This window comes from Mesoplodon mirus (assembly GCF_964341445.2).
Source record: "Mesoplodon mirus genome assembly, chromosome: 4".
Lineage (NCBI taxonomy): Eukaryota > Metazoa > Chordata > Mammalia > Artiodactyla > Ziphiidae > Mesoplodon > Mesoplodon mirus.
Genome location: NC_138979.1, coordinates 163,494,171 through 163,518,933, shown reverse-complemented (window position 1 = coordinate 163,518,933; position 24,763 = coordinate 163,494,171). Strand labels below are relative to the sequence as shown.

The window sequence follows — 24,763 nt, the reverse complement described above, 5'->3', positions numbered from 1 at the left end:
TCAGCGGCCATGGCTCACGGGCCCAGCCGCTCTGCGGCATGTGGGATCTTCCCAGACCGGAGCACGAACCCATGTCCCCTGCATCGGCAGGTGGACTCTCAACCACTGCGCCACCAGGGAAGCCCACACATCCTTTTTTTACATGAATGAGATTTTAATTCTCATGACTCCCATAGACTTTTTTTTTTTTTTACTTAGATGTTTTGAAGATTTTCATTAAGAAAAATCTATATAGATATTCTAAGCATTAGTGGTTTCCAATTTTTTAGTTTTGCACACAGTGCTGTATTCAAGATCCATATATAAACATCTTTTTGCACATGAGTATTTGTGTAAAATAAATTCTTAGTAGTCTATGCATTGGGTCAAAGGATATTCCCATTTCAAATGTGACACATAATGCCAGTATGTTCTCTAAAAAGCCTTTGCTTAACAATCATTCCATTCTTTTGTGTTTCCCTCAGACCCTCCATCTGTTAGTAACCATGATTTATCTTATTTCCTTAACATTTCTCTAGTATTGTCCCTTCTCTGCTACTTAGTTCAGACCCTTATTTTTTCTTGCTTAATTTACTGCAGCAGAGTCTGAACCCATCTCCTTGGCATTTGTCTTGCCTGCCTGAAGAAACAGTCATTCACGTTTTTCTGTTTCTCTCCCTCTCTCCCCCACATAAACACATACAAGCATGCACACTTAAAATCTTTCCATAGCCTTCAGGATAAGAACCAGCCAAGCACCTTATGGCACACTTGACCCCTTGCTTACCTTTCTAGCCTAGCATCAACTTTCATGACCAGAATACTGAAATCCAAAAATAAAGAGTCCAGTTTTAGCCATTCTATTTATTTTCAATACAAAATAATCACCATAACAGGTAGTTGATAAAGAAGAAGAAACTTTCAGGCATTCGCTATGGATGTCTGCTATGAGGAACTTCTTGAAGCTCCCCTATTATGGCACATTCTTTCTTACCTTGGGAGCTTCCCCTGGGTGCCCTCCGATGCTGGGGAAAGCCGTCTCCCTATTCTCTTTTCTGGCTAAATTCTATTGCTTTCAAGTCGCAACTCTCTCTTCACTATTCCAGGATACTGTCCCTGATCCTCCCTAGCTAGATTGGGTGTCCTTCCTCCCTATTCCCTGTGTTTACTATAAAGTAGCAGTTGTAACTATCCATTTTGTTGCAATTATCCTTTTGTTGTAGTTATCCATTCACTAATAATGTTCTATGTCATTTGACTAAAAGCTCCTTGAGTACAGAGATGATATCTTTTCATTTTCCTCTTTGGCACCTAACTTAGTGCCTGACAGCTTGACACACAGGCATTCAGAAGTGTTTGTTGGAGGTATTATAGCAATATTTATTGAATAACAGAAAGCCACTTTTCCTGAAGCCACTAAGGAAGCATGGTCCACTCCTGCAATAGGAAAAATAAGTCCCTATACATGCAGGGCATATACTGGAAATTTACCCTGGGCCATGAAGGCCTTCATTCACCTTTGTTTTGGTGCACCTCTCCTCTTATTTATTAGGAAAAAGCAGCATTTTAGGACAATAATTTGACATTGACAGGATGTGTAATTTTGAATGAAATACAGTTTTAACCCATTTTACATGTATATTGGTGATTCTTTTGTACTGAAAGTAGAGTAGAAATGTTAAAACTGAACTGTTTTAATTTTAGATTTCAGTATTCTGGCCAAATAAGGTCTCCAAAGTATTGTTCGTTACACAGTAAAAGCCTTACATGTTTGTGTAGAAATCAGCCACTGGAAATGATCCCTAGACTAGTAGTTTATAGGGGTACCACTGTCAGGTTCATACTAGCCCTGACTGTAATGGGGAGGCTGTACATGTGTGGGGTATATAGGAAATCTCTCTACATCCTGTTAGTTTTGCTGTGAACCGAAAACTGCTCTGAAAACTGTTCCTAAGACTGCTTAAAAAAAATCATAATAAATAACCACAATGAAGATTTTAAAAAAAAGAATAGGGCACTCAATGAGTTGAGAAGAAAGATACTGAAGAGAGTGACTACCTGGAGTATTCTAACATTGTTTATGATGGATGTATTTCCTTGCTGGACTTTATACCCTGGAATATACATTTGAATTCTTTATACAAATTTAATTAATAAGTTATTTTTAAAAGTGGATGTATTAATGCATGAAGTTCTAGACTGCATGTAATGATTCAACATTAACTATGCATTGGCATTTGGAGGAGAGGGACACTCTTGATTGTTTGGGACTGTCTTGAGCATTGTATTATGTTTAACATAACTGGCACTACCTATTAAATGCCAGTAGTGCCCCCTCCTGCACCCCCACCATTGTCTTAAACAGAAACATCTCACGTATTTTCATAGGCCCTGGGAGGGGAGTTGGAGGCGTTAGCATTGCCCTGTGTTAAAACCACTGGTTTTCCTGTTTTAGAAGTAGGAATTGGCTACTAAATGCACAAAATGAGATTTTTAAAAAATTAATTGTCATTCAGAACGCTGATATGCAAGGTCCTTGACATAGGATGAAAATGGCTTTTTGGATTATTGAATTTGCGCTATACTGCAGTGGTTTCTGATTTGTATCAGAGGGATCTGGCATTCTTCAGAAACCAGGAACTTCTCACTGAAATATTAATAGTGAAAGAGCAAGAATGGAAAATGCTAGCTGTAGGTATAAGAGGTGAACAAGGCAAGGTTCCAAGGGATAATATTCTAGGGCAAGTCTAAGGCGATTGATCTCTCTAAATGTAAAGTAAATACTGTGTACAAGACTTAATAGTAATACAAAATTGGGAAGGAGAAAAAAATTTTAAGTAAATCTCAATAGAACTAAATCCTTTTTTTTTTTTTTTTTTTCCAGTTGTGACTTCAGTCATAAATCTTGAAATAAAAAGCCTGGTGTTTACATTTTTCCTTCTGAAATCGTTAAATAGGAAATGGTACATACATGATATTGCCTAAAAGAATGCCTTCAACCCCTTAGCCCCCCCCAACAAAAACTCCAAACAACCTTAACCCCAAGATAAATTGTATGTTATTACCTTGTTCATAGGATTTCACAAACTATGTCTATAAAGACAGTGTTTTCTTTCTACCTCTGAAATGGTAGCTATGCTGACAAGCTTATCCTTTTACTCAATCCAATCCTTTGCCAGTTTTCAGAAATAAAAAACTCCTGTTTCATAGATGAGTTATTACTTTATCTTGTTCACAAAACTCATTTGTGCTCCTGATACCTTGGAAAGTATATTGTAATTTTTCAGATAATCCTCCCCAGTCCCTTTGCCCCCTGAGATATACTGAGTTTCTTCAGCACATTTGGTTCTCAGGCAATAAAAATTTGGGGTTTTATAGTTAATACCATGGAGGAATCTTGCTCTTCAGATGTCCTTCATCAGCTTTGTGAAATGCTAGAATCTTATTGATGCTCATTTAAAGGGTTATTAACTTTGGAATACCCAAATAAGAAGCAGCAAATGGCTCTTGTATGCTAAATTAGTATTGAGACTTTATGTTGAGCATATACGACTACCAGGGAGTAGAATCCCTTCCTGTAGCAATTACTGTGTAAAAGTAATTAACTCTTCATAGTCTTGGTATTATTTTCTAGAGACTGTTATATAACTTTTAATTCTTATGATATAGATTTTTTCCATACTGAAAAGAAGAAAGACTTTTTTTTTCTTTTCTTTTTTTTTTTTTGTTGGCTGCGTTGGGTCTTTATTGCTGCATGCAGGCTTTCTCTAGTTGCGGCGAGCCAGGGCTGCTCTTCATTGCAGTGCGTGGGCTTCTCACTGCAGTGGCTCCTCTTGTTGCGGAGCACGGGCTCTAGGCACGCGGGCTTCAGTAGTTGCAGCACGCGGGCTCAGTAGTTGTGGCTCGCATGCTCTAGAGCGCAGGCTCAGTAGTTGTGGCGCACGGGCTTAGTTGCCCTGCGGCATGTGGGATCTTCCCTGACCAGAGCACGAACCTGTGTTCCCTGCATTGGCAGGCGGATTCTAAACCAGTGCGCCACCAGGGAAGCCCAAGAAGTAAGACTTTTGAGGTCAGCTACGAGCTGTGTGATCTTAACGCACTGAGCCTTGCTTTTCTCACTGGAGTGAGCTTTAGGGTCCCTTCCAAAATGAACACTCTGAGAGGATGGTGACACTAGTAGCTTCCATGTCAATAGACATGTTTTGTGGTAAATTATCTACATTTCTTACCTGATCCCTTTTCTTATTCCTGAGAAAAACAAGCTAGAGATTTCAGTCTATAGTCATGTTACAGTTTTTCCAGGAAATCAACAGCTTATATAGAACATTCTGCAGGCCCAAAATATATGTACCTTTAGCATAGAATAGAGCATCTCTGAAAGTCATACATTCAATCATTTGTACAAAAACTATTGACTGAATGCCTCCTGTGGACCAGGCATTGTTATAAGCATTGGAGATACTTTAATGAATAAGAGATTCCTCATCAACAGTGTAGGTATAATCATTGTGCACACCTCATAGGGTTGATGCGAAAGTTAGGTTAGTTTATATATATAAAGCAAAAGAACAGTGGCATAAAATAAGTGCTTAATAAATGTTACCTATTATAATCGTTATTACTTTAATGGGGAAGACAGGTAAAGATTTAAAATAGGTAATAATTTCATACTGTAAGCAGTGCTTTGAAGAGAGTAAACAGAGTTCTGTGACACTGAATGATTGGGTAGGGAGGGGTTGCTCCTTTAGTGAGGGTAGTCATAGGAGGCCTCACCCTTGCATACCTGACCTTTGAACCAAGACTCAGGTTGAGAACCCAATTGAAGAACCGGGAGCAATACTCTGTAAAGGCCCAGAATTGGGGAAAAGCAGGTTGTGTTAGAAAAACAGAAGAGTCCATGTGACTGAAGCATAATGAATGAGGGAGCTAGAGGTACAGGGGAAGATTGAAGCTGTAGGCAAAGCCAGGTCAGGTCGTATAGGCCATTAAGTTTTTTTGCTCTGTTGTTTGGAGTGAGAAATTAGCAATAGCATGCATTTCCTTTAAGCTATTTTAAGGAATGTCATGGTAGAATGCAATTATTGATATAAGACTTTGACTTATAGTAGTAAACATTTTCTTCTGCAGAAAATTTCTGAAGATCTCAAGTGCCCAGGAATTTGGTTTTCTTTCATATTTATAAGTTGTCCTTTATCTGTATGTGTCAAAGAATTCCTAACTCAAGCAGCAAAATCTAGAATGCTGCTTATTTGTTAAATTTCCAGTACTACTGTTTTTCTATAAAATCTGCCATGTAAGTTATTATGGAAGTATTCGAAAGGGTAGATGGACATGAAAGTCAGTAATATTCTATTCGGCAGAGGCCTCCCAATCAGATAACAGTCCTAAACTTGGATAATGAGTGTAAAATAAGGTATGTCTATAGAATTTTTTTTTCATGGAAGAAAGTGTTCTGGGTTTTTTTGACCATGGCATATGTTCATTTTCTTAGTCTGTGAATAGAGTTGATGCCATAAAAGACAAACATTATAAGTAGGGCGAGGTCAATGAAATTTTTTTGGCCTCCTGAATTTGGAAATTATTCAGTAACCTGACTTAAATTCCAGTGAGCTTGTAATCCAAGATAATGGTGCTATAGGCAGTTTATATCATCATTAATTTCAAGTCCTAGTGAGCCTCAAAAATAGGGATCACTGATGCATAAGATATTGTTGGCACAATTTATTTGGACACTGACTTGATTAGAAGATCTCAAATAATTTAAATGCATGAGGTCAGAGGAAAATTATTAACTTTTATAGCCAGGGCAGCAATTTGTGTATATATATTTTAAACTTCCTTGGTTTTAAAATCTAAAAGACAAAATCTGTGTCCTAAATTTATAAGTGTGCTGAGAGGACATTTTGACTTCTGAAATGACTTAATGAGGTTGCTTCTCTTCATTCTTTGCTTTTCTTAAGGCTGCTTGTGTTTGAACATTTTAGGTCATTTATAGCAAGTACACTGACCTGGTTCCCAAAGAAGTCATGAATGCAGATGACCCAGACCTGCAAAGACCTGATGAAGAAGCCATTAAAGAGGTATCTGGGAATTGATATATATAATTATTTTAGATGACTTTTTACATCTTTATTAACTTTCAAACCACTCAATGTGTTGTTTCTTATTTCAGATAACAGAAAAGACAAGGGTAGCCTTAGAAAAATCCGTATCGCAGAAGGTTGCTGCAGCCATGCCAGTCCGAGCAGCTGATAAACTGGCTCCTGCTCAGTATATCCGGTATGAATCATGCCTGGAGGTTTTAGTTTCATGTTGGAAGTGATGATTGGAGTTGGGGGTCCTGGTATTCTTCCACCATCTTTAGTCACAATTGTAAATGCAGTTTTTTGAATAATGACTTGAAGCCTATTGACTCTTTGTGCATTTAGTTGAAAGCAGAATTTTTTAAGCTATCCACTTTTAAGATATTAGCTATTATGCTATTTTAAAAACATATTTTTTGTTTTTAGAAATTAACAATTACATAGAGTATGATGCAAACCACAATGATTATAGTTTTCCATTTTTATATAATATATAACATTAGTATATTGGAAATATTATATAGTATAATACTATTATAATTATTTAATATAGTATACTATAAATATGAATAATATATTAATATCATTTATATAAGAATAGGCATCCTTATAATACTTCCAAATTTTGAGAGATTTCACTCAACTAAATCTTTATGTGGAAAGATGATTCATATATAGATATTGATGGAAAATTTAGAGCTGGTAGGACTGCCGCCATTATTCTTTCTGTTTTACAGCCTATGCTTAGTCAAAAACTACCAACCATAAGTTGCTTGCTGAGGATATTATGAGGCATTTTTTCCTCAAATAGGTGCAGACTTACAAAATAGATGCTATTTTCTAGACCTCTTATCTGTGAAATTGAACACTGTGGCTTCCATGGTTCAAAATGGACGGTGATGGATTATTTGCAAATTAATACAGCTATAGTTTACATTGTGCTTATAATTCAGAATTGCTGTTAGTTCTCTTATTTCCATTGCTATCTGCTCTGCCTAAATATTGTTGCAATTTTCGATTAATACTTTGTGAGAGAAATTGACAATGTAGTCCAGTTTAGGATTGTAATAGAAGAAAAATGCCTACTGAAAACTTGAACTGGTTATACCTTTAGTTTCATCTACATTCTTTAGATACACACCATCTCAACAAGGAGTGGCTTTCAACTCTGGAGCTAAACAGAGAGTTATTCGAATGGTGGAAATGCAGAAAGATCCGATGGAACCTCCAAGGTTCAAGTAAGTAGGTGGCTTCATGAGAAGGAACCACTATTCTTAAAAAGAGATATCAAAGGAGGAAAATGTATATCAACATGTAAATGGATAAGCAGATTGTGAGACATTTATATGTGGAATACTGTTGAGCAATAAAAAGGAATAAACTTTAATACGTGCAGTAAAGTGAAATGGGTGAATCTCAAAATAATTATGCTGAGTAAAAGAAGTGAGACACAAACAAGTACATACTGTATGATTCTTTTCATATAAAACTCTAGAAAATGCAAACTAGTCTACAATGACAGGAAGTAGATCAGTGGTTGCCTGCTGGGAAGGAGGGAGTATGGATAGGCGATGAGAGGAAAAAGAGGGATAGGCAAAGGGGCATGCGGAAACTTTTGGAGGTGATGGGTATCTTCACTATTTTGATTGTGATGATGGTTTCACAGGTATTTACTTGTGTCAGAAGTTAATCAGACTGTACACTTCATGTATAGTTAATTGTACATCAGTTGTACCTCAATAAAGCTGTTTCTTAAGAAGGCAAAAATATATTGCTCGATGAAATGATGTTAATAGTGTGGAGGTGAAGTGGGTAATGATGATGACAGAGTTGGCTGTGTTTTAATAATTGTTGAAGCTGAGTGGTTGTGATGAGAAAAACAACTTTTGAGGAAAACAACTTTTTTTTTCCTGAGTTGCTGCCTAGGCATTTTACAGTATGATAACCCTGCTCACACCTAGAGACTGGACATTTAGATTAGAACTTGTGTTTAGGATGCCAGTCATAAGTTCCCACTTTGCCTTTCCCAGGGAACCTTTTAAAATATAGTTGGCCCTTTGTATCTGCAGGTTCTGCACCCGTGGTTCCAACCAACCACAGATGAAAAATATTCGGGAGGGTTTTCCCTGGTGGTCAAGTGGTTAGTACTCTGTGCTTCCACTGCAGGGGGCACGGGTTCAGTCCCTGATCGGGGAGCTAAGATCCCACATGCCGCGTGGCATGGCCAAAAGAATAGTTTTTAAAAAAAAATTCAGGAAAAAAAAGTCCAGAAAGTTCTCAAAAGCAAAACTTAATTTGCCACACCTACCAGAACTATTTATATAACATTTACATTGTATTAGTTATTATACGTAATCTAGAAATGATTTAAAGTATATGGGAGGATGTGTATAGGTTATATGCAGATACTACGCCACTTTAATAAAGGACTTGAGCATTCATGGCTTTTGGTATCCTCAGGCGTCCAGGAACCAGTCCTCCTCAGATACCAAAGGGTGACTATAACCACTTAGAGTTAAGCTCCAGGAAGAGTTAGTATTCTCTGTCCCAACTACCTTATAAGTAATAGGTATTGCTACGCTGCTCTCTATCTCCTGCTCCCTTGTGGCCTAGGACAGAAGATTATCCTTCCTCCAGTTCTTTCCCCGCTCCTCACTCCTCACTTCTGGGATCTGAAAGTAATAATAAACCTTGTGACTCTACTTCTTCAGGTGGGTGTATTAAAACTGCACCTTTAATTGAAACAACCCAATGGGTTTCACTTCCCCAAAGTGGGAGCTTGGATGCTGAGAGAGCTATCTGCGGACCCTGGGTGGGTGTCTTGTGCCCCTCATTCAGCAGGTCATAATCTGCACATTCTTAATTGAATACACCAGCTCTAGCTTCTCAACGCATTGCTATATAATAGGTGGACGTTACTTATACACTCTCTGTTTTTGTATCTGTTTGACGCTTTACATAATAAAAAATGAGGAGGGGAGACGACATATTAACTAAAAAGGAAAAATCTGTATCACTCTGTGGTTGTGCTTTGGTTTATCCTTCAGGATTAATAAGAAAATTCCCCGGGGACCACCTTCTCCTCCTGCACCTGTCATGCATTCTCCTAGCCGAAAGGTAATCTTTGCTCTAGTTTAAAATTTCTTTTTGTACTCACAATTACTAATTTTATAAATAACCTCACATCGAATAAAGTCTAGATGCCTATGTAGTTACATTTCACCACACTTATTGTTTCTTTAATTTGTTTTCCAAGATCAAATAGGGACCCACTCAAGACTATAACATGCAGTTCCAGAGTGCCTATGTGAGAATGTATGTAAAATGTTAGCTATTAGTTTTATTATTATTAACCTAACCCCTGCATTTAATGGAATGAAAAGGGTCTGGTATTTGACAAGAAGAATGTTATCATAGTTATAGGAAGTAAGTACCTGGGATCATTAGGTCTGTGCTTGATAGTCCAAGTGGCTTTTTTTAGATATATTTTGTTACCCAACTAAAAAAACAAGTTCTCATCTGAAAGAAGTCACATCAGTTTAAATATGTAAAAATACCAGCATTTATAACTGTCAAAAATAATTTATAGATTATTTTCCATTTTTTATATTAAAGTTATTACTAGAACCCATGATATGGGAACATAGTATATAGTGCCACCAAACAAATGGAATTAGGACCTTTGACTAAATCCATCCATACGTAGTGTATACTGAGCTGTCTTTGAAGAGAAAGATTGCACATAGGTTTTTAGCTAGACTATAAATCTAAAAATGTCTCTTCTTCCTCTCTTTTCTCAATTCAGATGACTGTGAAGGAACAACAAGAGTGGAAGATTCCTCCCTGTATTTCAAACTGGAAAAATGCAAAGGTAATTAACTTGTCTCAGTTTTAGAACCTCCTGGAAAACACCCAAGAAGGACCTTCAGCCAGGGTACCTTTAGTTGAAACCTCAGCATCTCATTTAGCTGAAGATTTTCAAGAAGGAACACTCAACTTATGTGACTTTTCTCTTTTTATTTTAATGTAATAGAAATGTTAGTATGCCAGGCACATGAATACCATGTGGACTCTCCTAGTAAATTGTAGTTACCAGAAGCATATAGAGAAGGAAAGTGTAGAATAAAGTAACATATCAATGAAAGATGGTATTCTTTAGAAAACTCAAATTTATATCTAAAATTCTTCCTGAAAGGATTTAAACCAATTTAAATAATCATATGACAAGACAGAGTAAATGTTTGGATATATTCAGTGCTTTAATTTTTAAATTACTTGTTTCTGTTTATAACAATGCAAGTATAAACTATATGTACTAATCACCAAAGCTACCAGGAGTCATGAAGAATCTGTAAAATAATGCAGAATAAATTTCCTAATCGCTGTTTCCTCTTTTCTCTCAAATAATATTTCATGATTCTGATGTTGATGAGTGAGGAAGGCCACTTTAACCCGTGGTTTAAATATAAATTATTCCTTAAAGGAAGTTAGGGAATTCCCTGGTGGTCCAGTGGATAAGACTCCACGCTTTCACTGCCAAGGGCCCGGGTTCAATCCCTGGTCGGGGAAGTAAGATCCCACAAGCTGTGCAGCGTGTCCAAAAAAAAAAAAAAAAGAAGTTATACACTCATCCTGAAACAAAAAGATTGTTGGGTGGTCTGGTTTGGATTGATTAATATGTATGTAACTATGAGGTATCTTGAGCCGACTCTGTAACACTTCCTTATATTAGGAATAAAGACCATGGACTAGAGGTCAGTATTTGGGAGTCTAGTCAGAAATCTGGAAGAATAAAGCTAAGCCTGAAAGTTACATGAATGTTCAAACGTATTCCTTGAGTTGTTGAAATAGGATGCAAAATTTCAAAACACAGAATCTTAGTTGTCTAACAAATTTTATCTTTTTTCCATTTACTAAAACTTGCAGGGTTCCGAGAATCTGACAAGTCATGAGAACAGTACAGCAGATTAAGCAACCTATAGACACTGTGATTTTAGTGATTTGTTCTACCTTTGTATGGCTGTTACATTTACTTGATGAACAACTATTAACTATTTGATAGTGATTTCCTTTTATTATAACCCACAATCTTAACAGGAGAATCTGTTTTCCCAGAGCTTGCTGAAATCATACTGCCCAAGTTTAAATCCTAGTTTGTCTGTTTATTAACTGTATGACCTTGGGGACGTTACCTCAGTATCCTTATTTGTGAAATGGAAATAATAATGTTACCAGTCTTACAGAATTGTTGTGAAGGTTAAATGAGGCCCTGGATATAAAGTGCTTAAACAGTCCTCCACACAAAGCACTCATTGGTAGCTGCTGCTGTTGTTACTGAATTGTGAAGAAAGACGTAAGGAAAAGACTTTAAATGGTTGTCAAAACGGACATATATAAATCTAGTTTTAAAGACTCTGCAGTAGCTCCTTTGTGACCAGTGTTTTCTATCTGCCTTCACGCTAGGGTTATACAATTCCATTAGATAAACGTCTGGCAGCTGATGGAAGAGGACTGCAGACAGTTCACATCAATGAAAATTTTGCAAAACTGGCCGAAGCCCTCTACATTGCTGACCGGAAGGTTGGTCTGTTATAATTAAGTTGTTTAATGCTCTTGATAATTTGTAAATACGTTCTCAGTTACCTAAGATACTGTTATTTTAGCTACATTGCTGAGTACCTGGAGAGGCTGTCACCTGTGGATGTGTTCCAGAGATGACAGGTGCTGGTTGCAGCTCTGTACCTGGTCTCAGCATTCATAGACTTGTACACCTTCCTCACCACTGGTGATTCGGCTTCCTCACAACATTCCAGAATAATGGTTCACTAGGCTGATCTCATTTTGGGAAGATTGCCAGCTGCTCTTTTTAGGTTTCATCATTTTTCTCTCTTTTAAATGTCTCGCAAAAGGTATCAGGGAAGGGCAAATAAACATTCTGATGTGTTGAATGCTATAGAAAATGACATTCATAATATTGGCTGTCTATTAATATCATGGTATTAATATGTGTCTTTGAACTTTACATACATCATGGTGTGTGTATAGAACATAGAAGAGTACACCTTCTGTATCACAGTGAGCACCCTTATGGAAATTATCTCTTGCACATCTACACTAAGGCTTTATCTCTTTTTTTTTTTGAATTTTATTTTATTTATCTTTTTATACAGCAGGTTCTTATTAGTCATCCATTTTATCCACATCAGTGTATACATGTCAATCACAATCTCCCAATTCACACACTGCCCCCCCGCCACTTTCCCCCCTTGGTGTCCATACATTTCTTCTCTGCATGTGTGTCAACTTCTGCCCTGCAAACCGGATCATCTGTCCCATTTTTCTAGGTTCCACATATATGCGTTAATATACAATATTTCTTTTTCTCTTTCTGACTGACTTCACTCTGTATGACAGTCTCTAGATCCATCCACGTCTCTACAAATGACCCAATTTCATTCCTTTTTATGGCTGAGTAATATTTCGTTGTATATATTTACCGCATCTTCTTTATCTATTCATCTGTCGATGGGCACTTAGGTTGCTTCCATGACCTGGCTATTGTAAACAGTGCTGCAGTGAACATTGAGGTGCACGTGTATTTTTGAATTATGGTTTTCACTGGGTATATGCCCAGTAGTGGGATTGCTGGATCACGTGGTAGTTCTATTTTTAGTTTTTTAATGAACATCCATACTGTTCTCCATAGTGGCTGTATCAATTTACATTCCCACCAACAGTGCAAGAGGGTTCCCTTTTCTCCACACCCTCTCCAGCATTTGTTGTTTGTATATTTTCTAACTGGTGTGAGGTGATACCTCATTGTAGTTTTGATTTGCATTTCTCTAATAGTTAGTGATGTTGAGTAGCTTTTCATGTGCTTCTTGGCCATCTGTATGTCTTCTTTGGAGAAATGTCTATTTAGGTCTTCTGCCCATTTTTGGACTGGGTTGTTTGTTTTTTTAATATTGAGCTGCATGAGCTGTTTATATATTTTGGAGATTAATCCTTTGTCTGTTGGTTCGTTTGCAAATATTTTCTCCCATTCTGAGGGTTGTCTTTTCGTCTTGTTTATGGTTTCCTTTGCTGTGCAAAAGCTTTTAAGTTTCATTAGGTCCCGTTTGTTTATTTTTGTTTTTATTTCCATTACTCTAGGAGGTGGATCAAAAAAGATCTTACTGTTATTTATGTCAAAGAGTGTTCTTCCTATGTTTTCCTCTAAGAGTTTTTTTTTTCCTGCGGTACGCAGGCCTCTCACTGTTGTGGCCTCTCCCGTTGCGGAGCACAGGCTCTGGACGTGCAGGCTCAGCGGCCATGGCTCACGGGCCCAGCTGCTCCGTGGCATGTGGGATCCTCCCGGACCGGGGCACAAACCCGTGTCCCCTGCATCGGCAGGCGGACTCTCAACCACTGTGCCACCAGGGAAGCCCTCCTCTAAGAATTTTATAGTGTCCGGTCTTACATTTAGGTCTCTAATCCATTTTGAGTTTCTTTTTGTGTATGGCGTTAGGAAGTGTTCTAATTTCATTCTTTTACATGTAGCTGTCCAGTTTTCCCAGCACCACTTATTGAAGACACTGTCTTTTCTCCATTGTATATCCTTGCCTCATTTGTCATAGATTAGTTGACCATAAGCGCGTGCGTGGGTTTATGTCTGGGCTTTCTATCTTGTACCATTGATCTATGCTTCTGTTTCTGTGCCAGTACCATATTGACTTGATTACTGTAGCTTTGTACTATAGTCTGAAGTCAGGGAGTCTGATTCCTCCAGCTCCTTTTTTTTCCCTCAAGACTGCTTTGGGTATTCGGGGTCTTTTTTGTCTCCATACAAATTTTATGATTTTTTGTTCTAGTTCCGTAAAAAAATGCCATTGGTAATTTGATAGGGATTCCATTCAATCTGTAGATTGCTTTGGGTAGTACAGTTGTTTTCACAATATTGATTCTTCCAATCCAAGAACATGGTATATCTCTCCATCTATTTGTATCATCTTTAATTTCTTTCATCAGTGTCTTATAGTTTTCTACATGCAGGTCTTTTGTCTCCCTAGGTAGGTTTATTCCTAGGTATTTTATTCTTTTTGTTGCAGTGGTAAATGGGAGTGTTTCCTTAATTTCTCTTTCAGATTTTTCATCATTAGTGTATAGGAATGCAAGAGATTTCTGTGCATTAATTTTGTATCCTGCAACTTTACCAAATTCATTGATTAGCTCTAGTAGTTTTCTGGTAGCATCTTTAAGATTCTCTATGTATAGTATCATGTCATCTGCAAACAGTGACAGTTTTACTCTTCTTTTCCAATTTGTATTCCTTTTATTTCTTTTTCTTCTCTGATTGCCGTGGCTAGGACTTCCAAGACCATGTTGAATAATAGTGGTGAGAGTGGACATCCTTGTCTTGTTCCTGATATTAGAGGAAATGCTTTTAGTTTTTCACCATTGAGAATGACGTTTGCTGTGGGTTTGTCCATGTGGCCTTTATTATGTTGACGTAGGTTCCCTCTATGCCCACTTTCTGGAGAGTTTTTTTCATAAATGGGTGCTGAATTTTGTCAAAAGCTTTTTCTGCATCTATTGAGATGATCGAAAGGTTTTTATTCTTCAATTTGTTAATATAGTGTATCACATTGATTGATTTGTGTATGTTGAAGAATCCTTGCATCTCTGGGATAAATCCCACTTGATCATGGTGTATGATCCTTATAATGTGTCGTTGGATTCTGTTTGCTAGTATTTTGTTGAGGAGTTTTGCATCTATATTCATCAGTGATATTGGTCTGTAATTTTCTTTTTTTGTAGTATCTGTTTCTGGTTTTGGTATCAGAGTGACGGTGGCCTCATCGAATGAGTTTGGGAATGTTCCTTCGTCTGCAGTTTTTTGGAAGAGTTTGAGAAGGATGGGTGTTAGCTCTTCTCTAAATGTTTGATAGAATTCACCTGTGAAACCATCTGGTCCTGGACTTTGTTGGAAGATTTCTAATCACAGTTTCAATTTCATTACTTGTGATTGGTCTGTTCATATTTTCTGTTTCTTCCTGGTTCCGTCTTGGAAGCTTATACCTTTCTAAGAATTTGTCCATTTCTTCCAGGTTGTCCATTTTATTGTCATAGATTTGTTTGTAGCAGTCTCTTAGGATGCTTTGTATTTCTGCGGTGTCTGTTGTAACTTCTCCTTTTTCATTTCTAATTTTATTGATTTGAGTCCTCTCCCTTTTTTTCTTGATGAGTCTGGCTAATGGTTTATCAATTTTGTTTATCTTCTCAAAGAACCAGCTTTTCGTTTTATTGATCTTTGCTGTTGTTTTCTTTGTTTCTATTTCATTTATTTCTGCTCTGATCTTTATGATTTCTTTCCTTCTGCTAACTCTGGGTTTTGTTTGTTCTTCTTTCTCTAGTTCCTTTAGGTGTAAGGTTAGATTGTTTATTTAAGATTTTTCTTGTTTCCCGAGGTAGGCTTGTATAGCTATAAATTTCCCTCTTAGAACTGCTTTTGCTGCATCCCATAGGTTTTGGATCATTGTGTTTTCACTGTCATTTGTCTCTAGGTATTTTTTAATTTCCTCTGCTTCCTTCAGTGATCTCTTGGTTACTTAGTAATGTATTGTTTAGCCTCCATGTGTTTGTGTTTTTTACATTTTTTCCCCTGTAATTCATTTCTAATCTCACAGCGTTGTGGTCAGAAAAGATGCTTGATATGATTTCAGTTTTCTTAAATTTACTGAGGCTTTATTTGTGACCCAGGATGTGGTCTGTCCTGGAGAATGTTCCGTGTACACTTGAGAAGAAAGTGCAATCTGCTGCTTTTGGATGCAGTGTCCTATAAATGTCAATTAAATGTATCTGGTCTATTGTGTCATTTAAAGCTTGTGTTTCCTTATTAGTTTTCTGTTTGGATGATCTGTCCATTGGTGTAAGTGAGGTGTTAAAGTTCCCCACTATTTTTGTGTTACTGTCGGTTTCCTCTTTTATAGCTGTTAGCAGTTGCCTTATGTATTGAGGTGCTCCTATGTTGGGTGCATATATATTCATAATTGTTATATCTTCTTCTTGGATTGACTCCTTGATCATTACGTAGTGTCCTTCCTTGTCTCTTGTAACATTCTTTATTTTCAAGTCTATTTTATCTGATATGAGTATTGCTACTCCAGCTTTCTTTTGATTTCCATTTGCATGGAATATCTTTTTCCATCCCCTCACTTTCAGTCTGTATGTGTCCATAGGTCTGAAGTGGGTCTCTTGTAGACAGCATATAGATGGGTCTTGTTTTTGTATCCATTCAGCAAGCCTGTGTCTTTTGATTGGAGCATTTAATCCATTCACGTTTAAGGTAATTATCGATATGTATGTTCCTATGACCATTTTCTTAATTGTTTTGGGTTTGTTTTTGTAGGTCCTTTTCTTCTCTTGTGTTTCCCACTTAGAGAAGTTCCTTTGGCATTTGTTGTAGAGCTGGTTTGGTGGTGCTGAATTCTCTTAGCTTTTGCTTGTCTGTAAAGCTTTTGATTTCTCTATCGAATCTGAATGAGATCCTTACTGGGTAGAGTAATCTTGGTTGTAGGTTCTTCCCTTTCATCACTTTAAGTATGATCATGCCCCTCCCTTCTGACTTGTAGAGTTTCTGCTGAGAAATCAGCTGTTAACCTTATGGGAGTTCCCTTGTATGTTATTTGTTGTTTTTCCCTTGCTGCTTTCAATAATTTTTCTTTGTCTTTAATTTTTGCCAATTTGATTATTATGTGTCTCGGCATGTTTCTCCTTGTGTTTATCCTGTATGGGACTCTTTGCACTTCCTGGACTTGGGTGGCTATTTCCTTTCCCAGGTTAGGGAAGTTTTTGACTCTAATCTCTTCACATATTTTCTTGGGTCCTTTCTCTCTCTCTTCTCCTTCTGGGACCCCTATAATGCAAATGTTGTTGCATTTAACGTTGTCCCAGAGGTCTCTTAGGCTGTCTTCATTTCTTTTCATTCTTTTTTCTTTATGCTGTTCCGCAGCAGTGAATTCCACCATTCTGTCTTCCAGGTCACTTATCCGTTCTTTTTCCTGTTATTCTGCTATTGATTCCTTCTAGTGTAGTTTTCATTTTGGTTATTGTATTGTTCATCTCTGTTTGTTTGTTTTTTAATTCTTGTAGGTCTTTGTTAAACGTTTCTTGCATCTTCTCGATCTTTGCCTCCATTTTTTTTCCGAGGTCCTGGATCATCTTCACTGTCATTATTCTGAATTCTTTTTCTGGAAGGTTGCCTATCTCCACTTCATGTAGTTGTTTTTCTGGGGTTTTATCTTATTCCTCATCTGGTACATAGCCCCCTGCGTTTTCATCTTGTCTGTCTTTCTGTGAATGTGGTTTTTGTTCCACAGGCTGCAGGATTGTAATTCTTCTTGCTTCTGCTCTCTGCCCTCTAAGGCTTTATCTTGAGTTGGTCTGATTGATTTTGAGAATATAACCAGTTCCTGTATTGGTATTGAAAATTGCTTTACTGGAATCTTCTTTAATTTTATTTTTTAGATTGTTTCTGAGAGAACATTAGTGAAACACTGACTTACAAGATTGATTGGGGTCACTATAGTTTCCACCACTAAAACATTTCTCTGAGTGAAAAAGCTAAATTTGTAATGTCGTCTAGGCAAGTTATCTTTTTGTAGACAAGAATTTTTGTTTTAATCAGCAATAACAAATTTGAATTCTTTATAACTGTTCTTTCAAGCCAGAGTTTAGTCAGGGAGTTACATTACAGCTGTAATTCTTTATCCCCGATAGTGTCTTATTTATTAACATCTGACTTTACTAACAGGCTCGTGAAGCTGTGGAAATGCGTGCTCAAGTAGAGAGAAAGATGGCTCAAAAAGAAAAGGAGAAACATGAAGAGAAACTTAGAGAAATGGCCCAGAAAGCCAGGGAGAGAAGAGCTGGGATCAAAACCCATGTGGAAAAAGGTATGACATACTCATTACTAAACTGAATTTGCATTGTTAATAATATCTATCTCATTTTAGAAAATCTCTATTGTTTTTTATTGCATACAGAAGCACTACATACATATAAAGAAAATATTTCGGAAATAATTTAGAAGTGAAACAGTAATTTCTGCCTTATTAATAAGCTGAAGCAGTAGAAAATAAAGAATGTGTATTTAAATGTGGGCCTCTAATATGCAAGAACACTAGAAGTTTTTAAAGTTCTGAGCAGTATACTTTTAAAAATCACATATTACTCACATGATAGGCTTAATTTTCTCTTATTTTAATTTTCTTGAAACTTAGAGAAATCTGATCTCCAACTGAATAATTCATGTCCCCCACATGGTAAATTAATCCAGAGTTTTTCTATCTTGTAGGCCTTTGATCATTAAATCTGCCAGTATTTTCTCTCTGGCTTTATCTAATGTTCTATGTTAGTATATATATATGTATATATATATATATTTTTTTTTTTTTTTTTTTTTTTTTTTGTGGTACGTGGGCCTCTCACTGCCGTGGCCTCTCCTGCTGCGGAGCACAGGCTCCGGATGCACAGGCTCAGTGGCCACGGCTCACGGGCCCAGCTGCTCCGCAGCATGTGGGATCCTCCCGGACCGGGGCACAAACCCGTGTCCCCTGCATCGGCAGGCAGACTCTCAACCACTGCGCCACCAGGGAAGCCCCTCCATTGGTATATTAATTCAGGTAGAGTGAGAAGACTAATTCTAATTCAAGAAAATTATGAGGGTGGTTTTTCTTTCATTAATAAATCCTTGACTAGTGTAATTATTCATTCAGTTCATATTGAGCACCTACTGTGTGCAAGGCTCTCTTCTAGACACAGAGTTTTCTACTAGACAGGTAGGGGGTATAGCAGTGAGCATTTTAGTGAATGTAGACGGACCAAAAAAAGTTAGTCATATAGTATATTAGAAGGTGATAGTAGCTATGGAGAAAAATAAAACAGAGAAGGAGTATAAAAGTGCCAGAAGGAGAGAGTGGTTGGAATAGGCCTCACTTCTGAGATAGTAACATTAGCACAAACACTTGAAGGAAGTAAGGAAGTGAGGCATGTGGATATCTGAGGGAAGAGCATCCCAGATAGAAGGAACAGCAAGTGCAAAGGCCCTGAGTTGGGAGTATAACTGTTGTGTTCAAGGAAAAGCAGGAGGCCAGTAATGGGTGGATTAGACTGAGAAAGCTAAGCAGTAGGAGATGAGGTGTCAGAGTAGTTAGGGCAAAGTGGCCAGGTCATGTATGCCTTTTAGTCATTGTAAGAACATAGCTTTTACTTCAAGTAACAAGGGAAGCAATTTGAAGAGTTTTGAGCAGAGTGACATGATTTTGCATACGTTAGAAGGCTATGGAATAGTCATTTGGAGAAGCAGGGAAACCATTTGGAAAGCTATTGCAATAATCCAGATGAGAGATAATAATGAGAGGTAGTGAAAACATGGTCAGTTACTGGAAGTATTTTGGAAGTAGAGCTGACAAAATTTGCTTATGGATTTTGTAGAGGAATGACAGAAAGGGAGTCAAGGATGACTCTAGAACTTTTGATCTAAATATTTGAGAAGGATTGAGTTGCCATTTACTAATATTGAGAAGACTGCGAGGGAAATATTAAGAGTTTAGTTGTGGGACTTCCCTGGTGGCGCAGTGGTTGAGAGTCCGCCTGCCGATGCAGGGATCACGGGTTCATGCCCCGGTCCGGGAAGATTCCACATGCCACGGAACGGCTAGGCCCGTGAGCCGTGGCCGCTGAGCCTGCAAGTCCAGAGCCTGTGGTCCACAGCAGGAGAGGCCACAACAGTGAGAGGCCCGGGTACCGCAAAAAAAAAAAAAAAAAGAGAGAGAGTTTAGTTGTGGACATGTTAAGTTTAAAATGGAGGGGTCAAGCAGGCAATCGGTATAGGAGTCTCGAGTTCAACTATAGGGAAGTAACTAAGGTTATAAGTAGTAATCCACTTCCTTGAATCATATATAAATGTCTTAATGAGGCAAGATATAAAAAGCTACCTGTTGTAACCTAGCCTCTGAAGGTAATTCACAGTAAAACTTCCCTGTATCTAAGTTCTCTAAACTGATTTAAAAAACAAAAACAAAAAAACAGAATGGTTCTTGAGAAATTAGTTAAAAATTTTAAAAATATCTTGCCAAATATTAATAAAAGCTAATGCTTATTGAGTATTTATTATGGCAGGCACCACTCCGAGCACTTTACATATATTACCTTATATAATCCCTACAGCAACCCTATGCAGTGGTTCTGTTATTATCACTGTTTTACAGAGGAGGAGACAAAGGCTCACAGGGGTTAAGTCATCGGCACAATTTCACATTTGCTAATCTGTTGTAGAAACAGGATTTGAATCCAGACAGTCTGGCTCCAAAGCTCATGCTCTACACTGTATTCCTTCTATATCTACATTATATCCCTTCAGCCTGGAGAGAGCAGAGAAATGAAGATAGACATAAACACAATAGATACAGATCAAGGTGCAGCCAGCCCCAATGTACCATGAGCAAACAGTTCTTTATTCAAAGTCAGTCTTTGAAAATATAAGGATAAACTTTGCATAATTATTTTTTCCTGACATTTTATTATGAAAATTTTAAAACAGAAAAGTTGAAAGAATTGTACAATGAACACCCATATCTCCACCACCTAGATTCTAGTTATCATTTATTTAAAAACAGTTAGCATTGCTAAATTTGCTTTATCACATACCTACCCAGCTCTCTCTCCGTCTGTCAATCCACCATACTACTTTGATGTGTTTCATAAAGATATCAGTACACTTTATGCCTAAACACTTTAGCTGCATGCATGATTCTGGAATTCACATTCAAAAATTAAACCAATACTGTTGGATTTAAATTACTTGCAGGTAAGTTTAAAAGGGCTGAATGTGAGAACAAAGAAATTCTTGGATTTTTCAGTCTAAGGTTAAAGAATATTCTCTTGTTCAATATATTAATGGGTAATATAGTGATAAAGTAATTTTCAACTGTGTCCACAGAGGATGGGGAGGCACGTGAGAGGGATGAAATCCGGCATGACAGGCGAAAAGAGAGACAGCATGACCGGAATCTTTCTAGGGCAGCTCCAGATAAGAGGTAGGTACTATTTGAGATAAATACGAATTATGAAGAGTGGCCTCTGTGAACCTTTTTGAGAGGAGGTTTAGTGCACTAAGACCAGTTTGCTTCTCTCTCTTTCCTCTTCAGGTTGATAACTTAATAAATCACTTATTTTCTTGCACTTAACTGCTTACTCTGTCTTAGCAGAAGAACTAACTATCCATGGAAGTTATCTTTTCTTCCATTACCTTGTAGAGTCAGCTAGAATTGAGAATGATGGGGATATAGAAAAGGGAATTGAGATCATGTTTGTGAATAGAAAGTTGTGGATATGCCTGGTCTGGTCTGTTCTTTTCCTGTTTCAAATGGTGAGACAAATTTATCATGTGCCTATTCCTCTAGACAGGAAATAAACTTCTGTACCTTTATTGAGATCCTTTCACGTGCAGAGCACTGTACCAAGTACAGTGGGGAAGCAGAGCAGGTTTTGTAAGAAGTGAACGTCGGCCTCTTTTCATGAGCAGTTTCACTTAAAATTCAGAAAGACAGAGATGTCATTTGAAATTACTTAGGAAAATTGACAGAGCGCTCTTGGTAAGTACAGACTTGTACAAAACAAAGGAAATACATGTATGGAGACTGGGAATAAAGTAGGGATTAGTGAAGTTTGTGGTTCACCAAAGGCCGAGGACTGAAATTGCTGAAAAGTTGAAGACATGCTGTAACACAGAGGTGGAATTCCGAGTAAGGGTTAAATGCAAATGTAAAACATTTTCTTTCCAAATAAGCAGTTTTCCATGCTCTCATCCTCCTCTGAGCTGATACAATCTATTTTTTCAAGTCATATCTTAAACAGATTCCTGCTGGTGGTGGTCTTTGTTGTTTAATGGCATATTTCATCTCCCTGAATGAGTGAAGTCATGGAGAAGCAGAAAATCTGAATTTAGAGTCGTGTTTAAATGTACAGTGTAGGAGAGAGGAACGAAGTACGCAAGTGCACAGTTAATGACACTCTTAGTCTGAAATTCCTAAGCTGCAAAAATCAAAATGGCTCTGCGGATAAATTGAGCCCTTAAAACCAGTAACATGACTATGAGAATTGATAACATAGAAAAGCTTTAAACTTGTGATTGTATGAAAATTAGATTGTCTATAGAAATCATTTTAAGACCTGAGCCTCTAGTAGAATAAATGATGATGGTTACCATGGTATCACCACAATGTAGATTGCATATATACTGAAACAGCAGGGGAATTAAGTTAATCTGAATGTCAAAAATTTTACTGAGTAATCCAGTCATTGACATGTTTACCTCAGAATTCTACTAGAATAAACTTACTAAGTGTGGTTCGGTAAAAGAACCGATTCTAGCTCATTGAAAAGGATTCGTGTGATCCATCTGATTTGCATCTACCCCCCCTTTATAATAGCAGATATAGACCATAGCAGTTTCCTATCTCAGCATGCATTACAAGGTGATTGCTTGTGTTAAAGACTTCCATATCAAGAATGATTCTTTTGAGAAAGGACAGTCTCTTCAAGAAATGATACTGGAAAAACTGGACAGCTACAGGCAAAAGAATGAAACTAGACCACTCTCTTATACCATGCACAAAAATTAACTCGAAATGAATTAAGGATTTGAATGTAAGACCTTAAACCATAAAATTCCTAGAAGAAAACACAAGTAGTAATAAGCTTTGACATTGGTCTTAGCAATGTTTTTTGTGAATCTGACTCCAAAGGCAAAGGAAACAAAAGGAAAAATAAATGGGACTATATTAAATTAAAAACTTCTGCATGGTGAAGGAAACCATCATCAAAACGAAAAGGCAACCTACTGAATGGGAGAAGATACTTGCAAATCATATATCCAACAAGGGATTAATATCCAAAATATATAAAGAACTCATACAACTCAACAACAAAAAAACAAACCCAATTAAATGGGCAGAGGATCTGGATAGACATTTTTGCAAAGAAGACATGCAGATGGTCAACAGGCACATGAAAAGATAATCAACGTCACTAATTATTAGGGAAATGCAAATTAAAACCACACACCTGTTAGAATGGCTCTTATCAGAAAGACAAGAAATAGCAAGCATTGGGGAGGATGTGGAGAAAAGAGAACCCTCATGCACTGTTTGTGGGATTATAAATTGGTGCAGTCAGTATGGAAAATACTATGGAGATTCCTTAAAAAATTAAGAATAGAACTACCATATGATCCAGCTATTCCACTTCTGGGCATTTTTCTGAAGAATACAAAAACACGAATTCAAAAAAGTATATGCATCCCTGGGTTCACTGCAGCATTATTTATAATAGCCAAGATATGAAAGCAACCTAAGTGCTCATCAACAGATGAATGGATAAAGATGATCTGGGGCATGTGGTGTACACTAGAATACAACTCAGGCATAAAAATGAAATCTTGCCATTCATGACATGGATGAACCTTGAGGGTATTATGCCAAGTGAAACAAGTCAGAGAAAGAAAATACTGTGTGACTTCACTCATGTGAAGTCTACAAAAACAGAACAAAATGAACAAACAAAACAAAAACAAACTCATAGATACAGAAAACAGATTGGTGGTTACCAGAGGGGAAGGGGGTTGAGGGATTGGTGAAATGGCTGAAGGTCAGTTGTATGGTGATGGACAGTAACTAGACTTTCGGTGATCACTTTGTGTGGGGTACACAGATGCCGAATTATGTTGTAGTCCAGAAATTTATATAATGTTATATACCAATTTTATCTCAAGGAAAGAAAAGAGTCTCTTAGCAGTTCTTTTCTGCTATCAGGAAGGCTTAACTGTAAAACCCTATCTCTTATAATCATGTATCTGAAATGCTTTAAGAGCTGCCATCCTGATTATGCATTATCAAGGAATATATATATTCACAAGATGTGAATGTACATATTTACTCTGCTTCTGATATCGGTTGTATTTAAGTGGAAATTCAACTTGTTTGTGAAGAATTTTCAGTCTGTGACATGGTATTTCAAAACAGGTCGAAACTGCAGAGAAATGAAAATCGAGATATCAGTGAAGTCATTGCTCTGGGTGTGCCCAATCCTCGGGCTTCCAATGAAGTTCAGTATGACCAAAGGCTCTTCAACCAATCCAAGGTACAAAGAATCTAGAAATAGCATATATTAAGTGTTGATATGAATACCAATCCTCAGGGAAATTAACATACTAGTATCCTCCAATTTTAAAGACCACTATGCTAAAGCAGTCAGCCGTTAATGAGTACCATATTTAATCTAAGAACCCAAAGGTGGTATGAAAAGTTAATGGACTTTGTGACTGTTCTTTAATGACCTTTTTATTTGCAGTTCAGATTATTGAAAATGTGAACTATAAATGAGCAAGGGTTTTTACTCTTCACAAGAATGTAATCAGATTCAACTTTTAATAAATAATAACATGTACATTTTTAACATCCTCTATTTTTCCACAGGGTATGGACAGTGGTTTCGCAGGTGGAGAAGATGAAATTTACAATGTTTATGATCAAGCCTGGAGAGGTGGTAAAGATATGGCCCAGAATATTTACAGGCCCAGTAAAAATCTGGACAAGGACATGTATGGTGATGACCTAGAAGCCAGAATAAAGACTAACAGGTACCAAGGCAGACAGTTTAGT

The 24,763-nt window shown here is 37.3% G+C and overlaps 1 protein-coding gene across 1 annotated transcript in view; it reads left to right on the top strand.

Annotated features, from left to right (window-relative positions):
* SNW1 (SNW domain containing 1) overlaps positions 1-24,763 on the top strand; it is a 35,179-nt gene that overhangs the window by 9,699 nt on the left and 717 nt on the right. The window contains exons 4-13 of the mRNA XM_082617658.1: positions 5,964-6,059; positions 6,152-6,258; positions 7,196-7,300; positions 9,110-9,179; positions 9,868-9,933; positions 11,526-11,642; positions 17,854-17,995; positions 21,043-21,139; positions 24,125-24,242; positions 24,578-24,741. Of these exons, the coding sequence (XP_082473784.1) occupies positions 5,964-6,059; positions 6,152-6,258; positions 7,196-7,300; positions 9,110-9,179; positions 9,868-9,933; positions 11,526-11,642; positions 17,854-17,995; positions 21,043-21,139; positions 24,125-24,242; positions 24,578-24,741 (1,082 nt within the window). The remainder of the gene's footprint in view (positions 1-5,963; positions 6,060-6,151; positions 6,259-7,195; positions 7,301-9,109; positions 9,180-9,867; positions 9,934-11,525; positions 11,643-17,853; positions 17,996-21,042; positions 21,140-24,124; positions 24,243-24,577; positions 24,742-24,763) is intronic.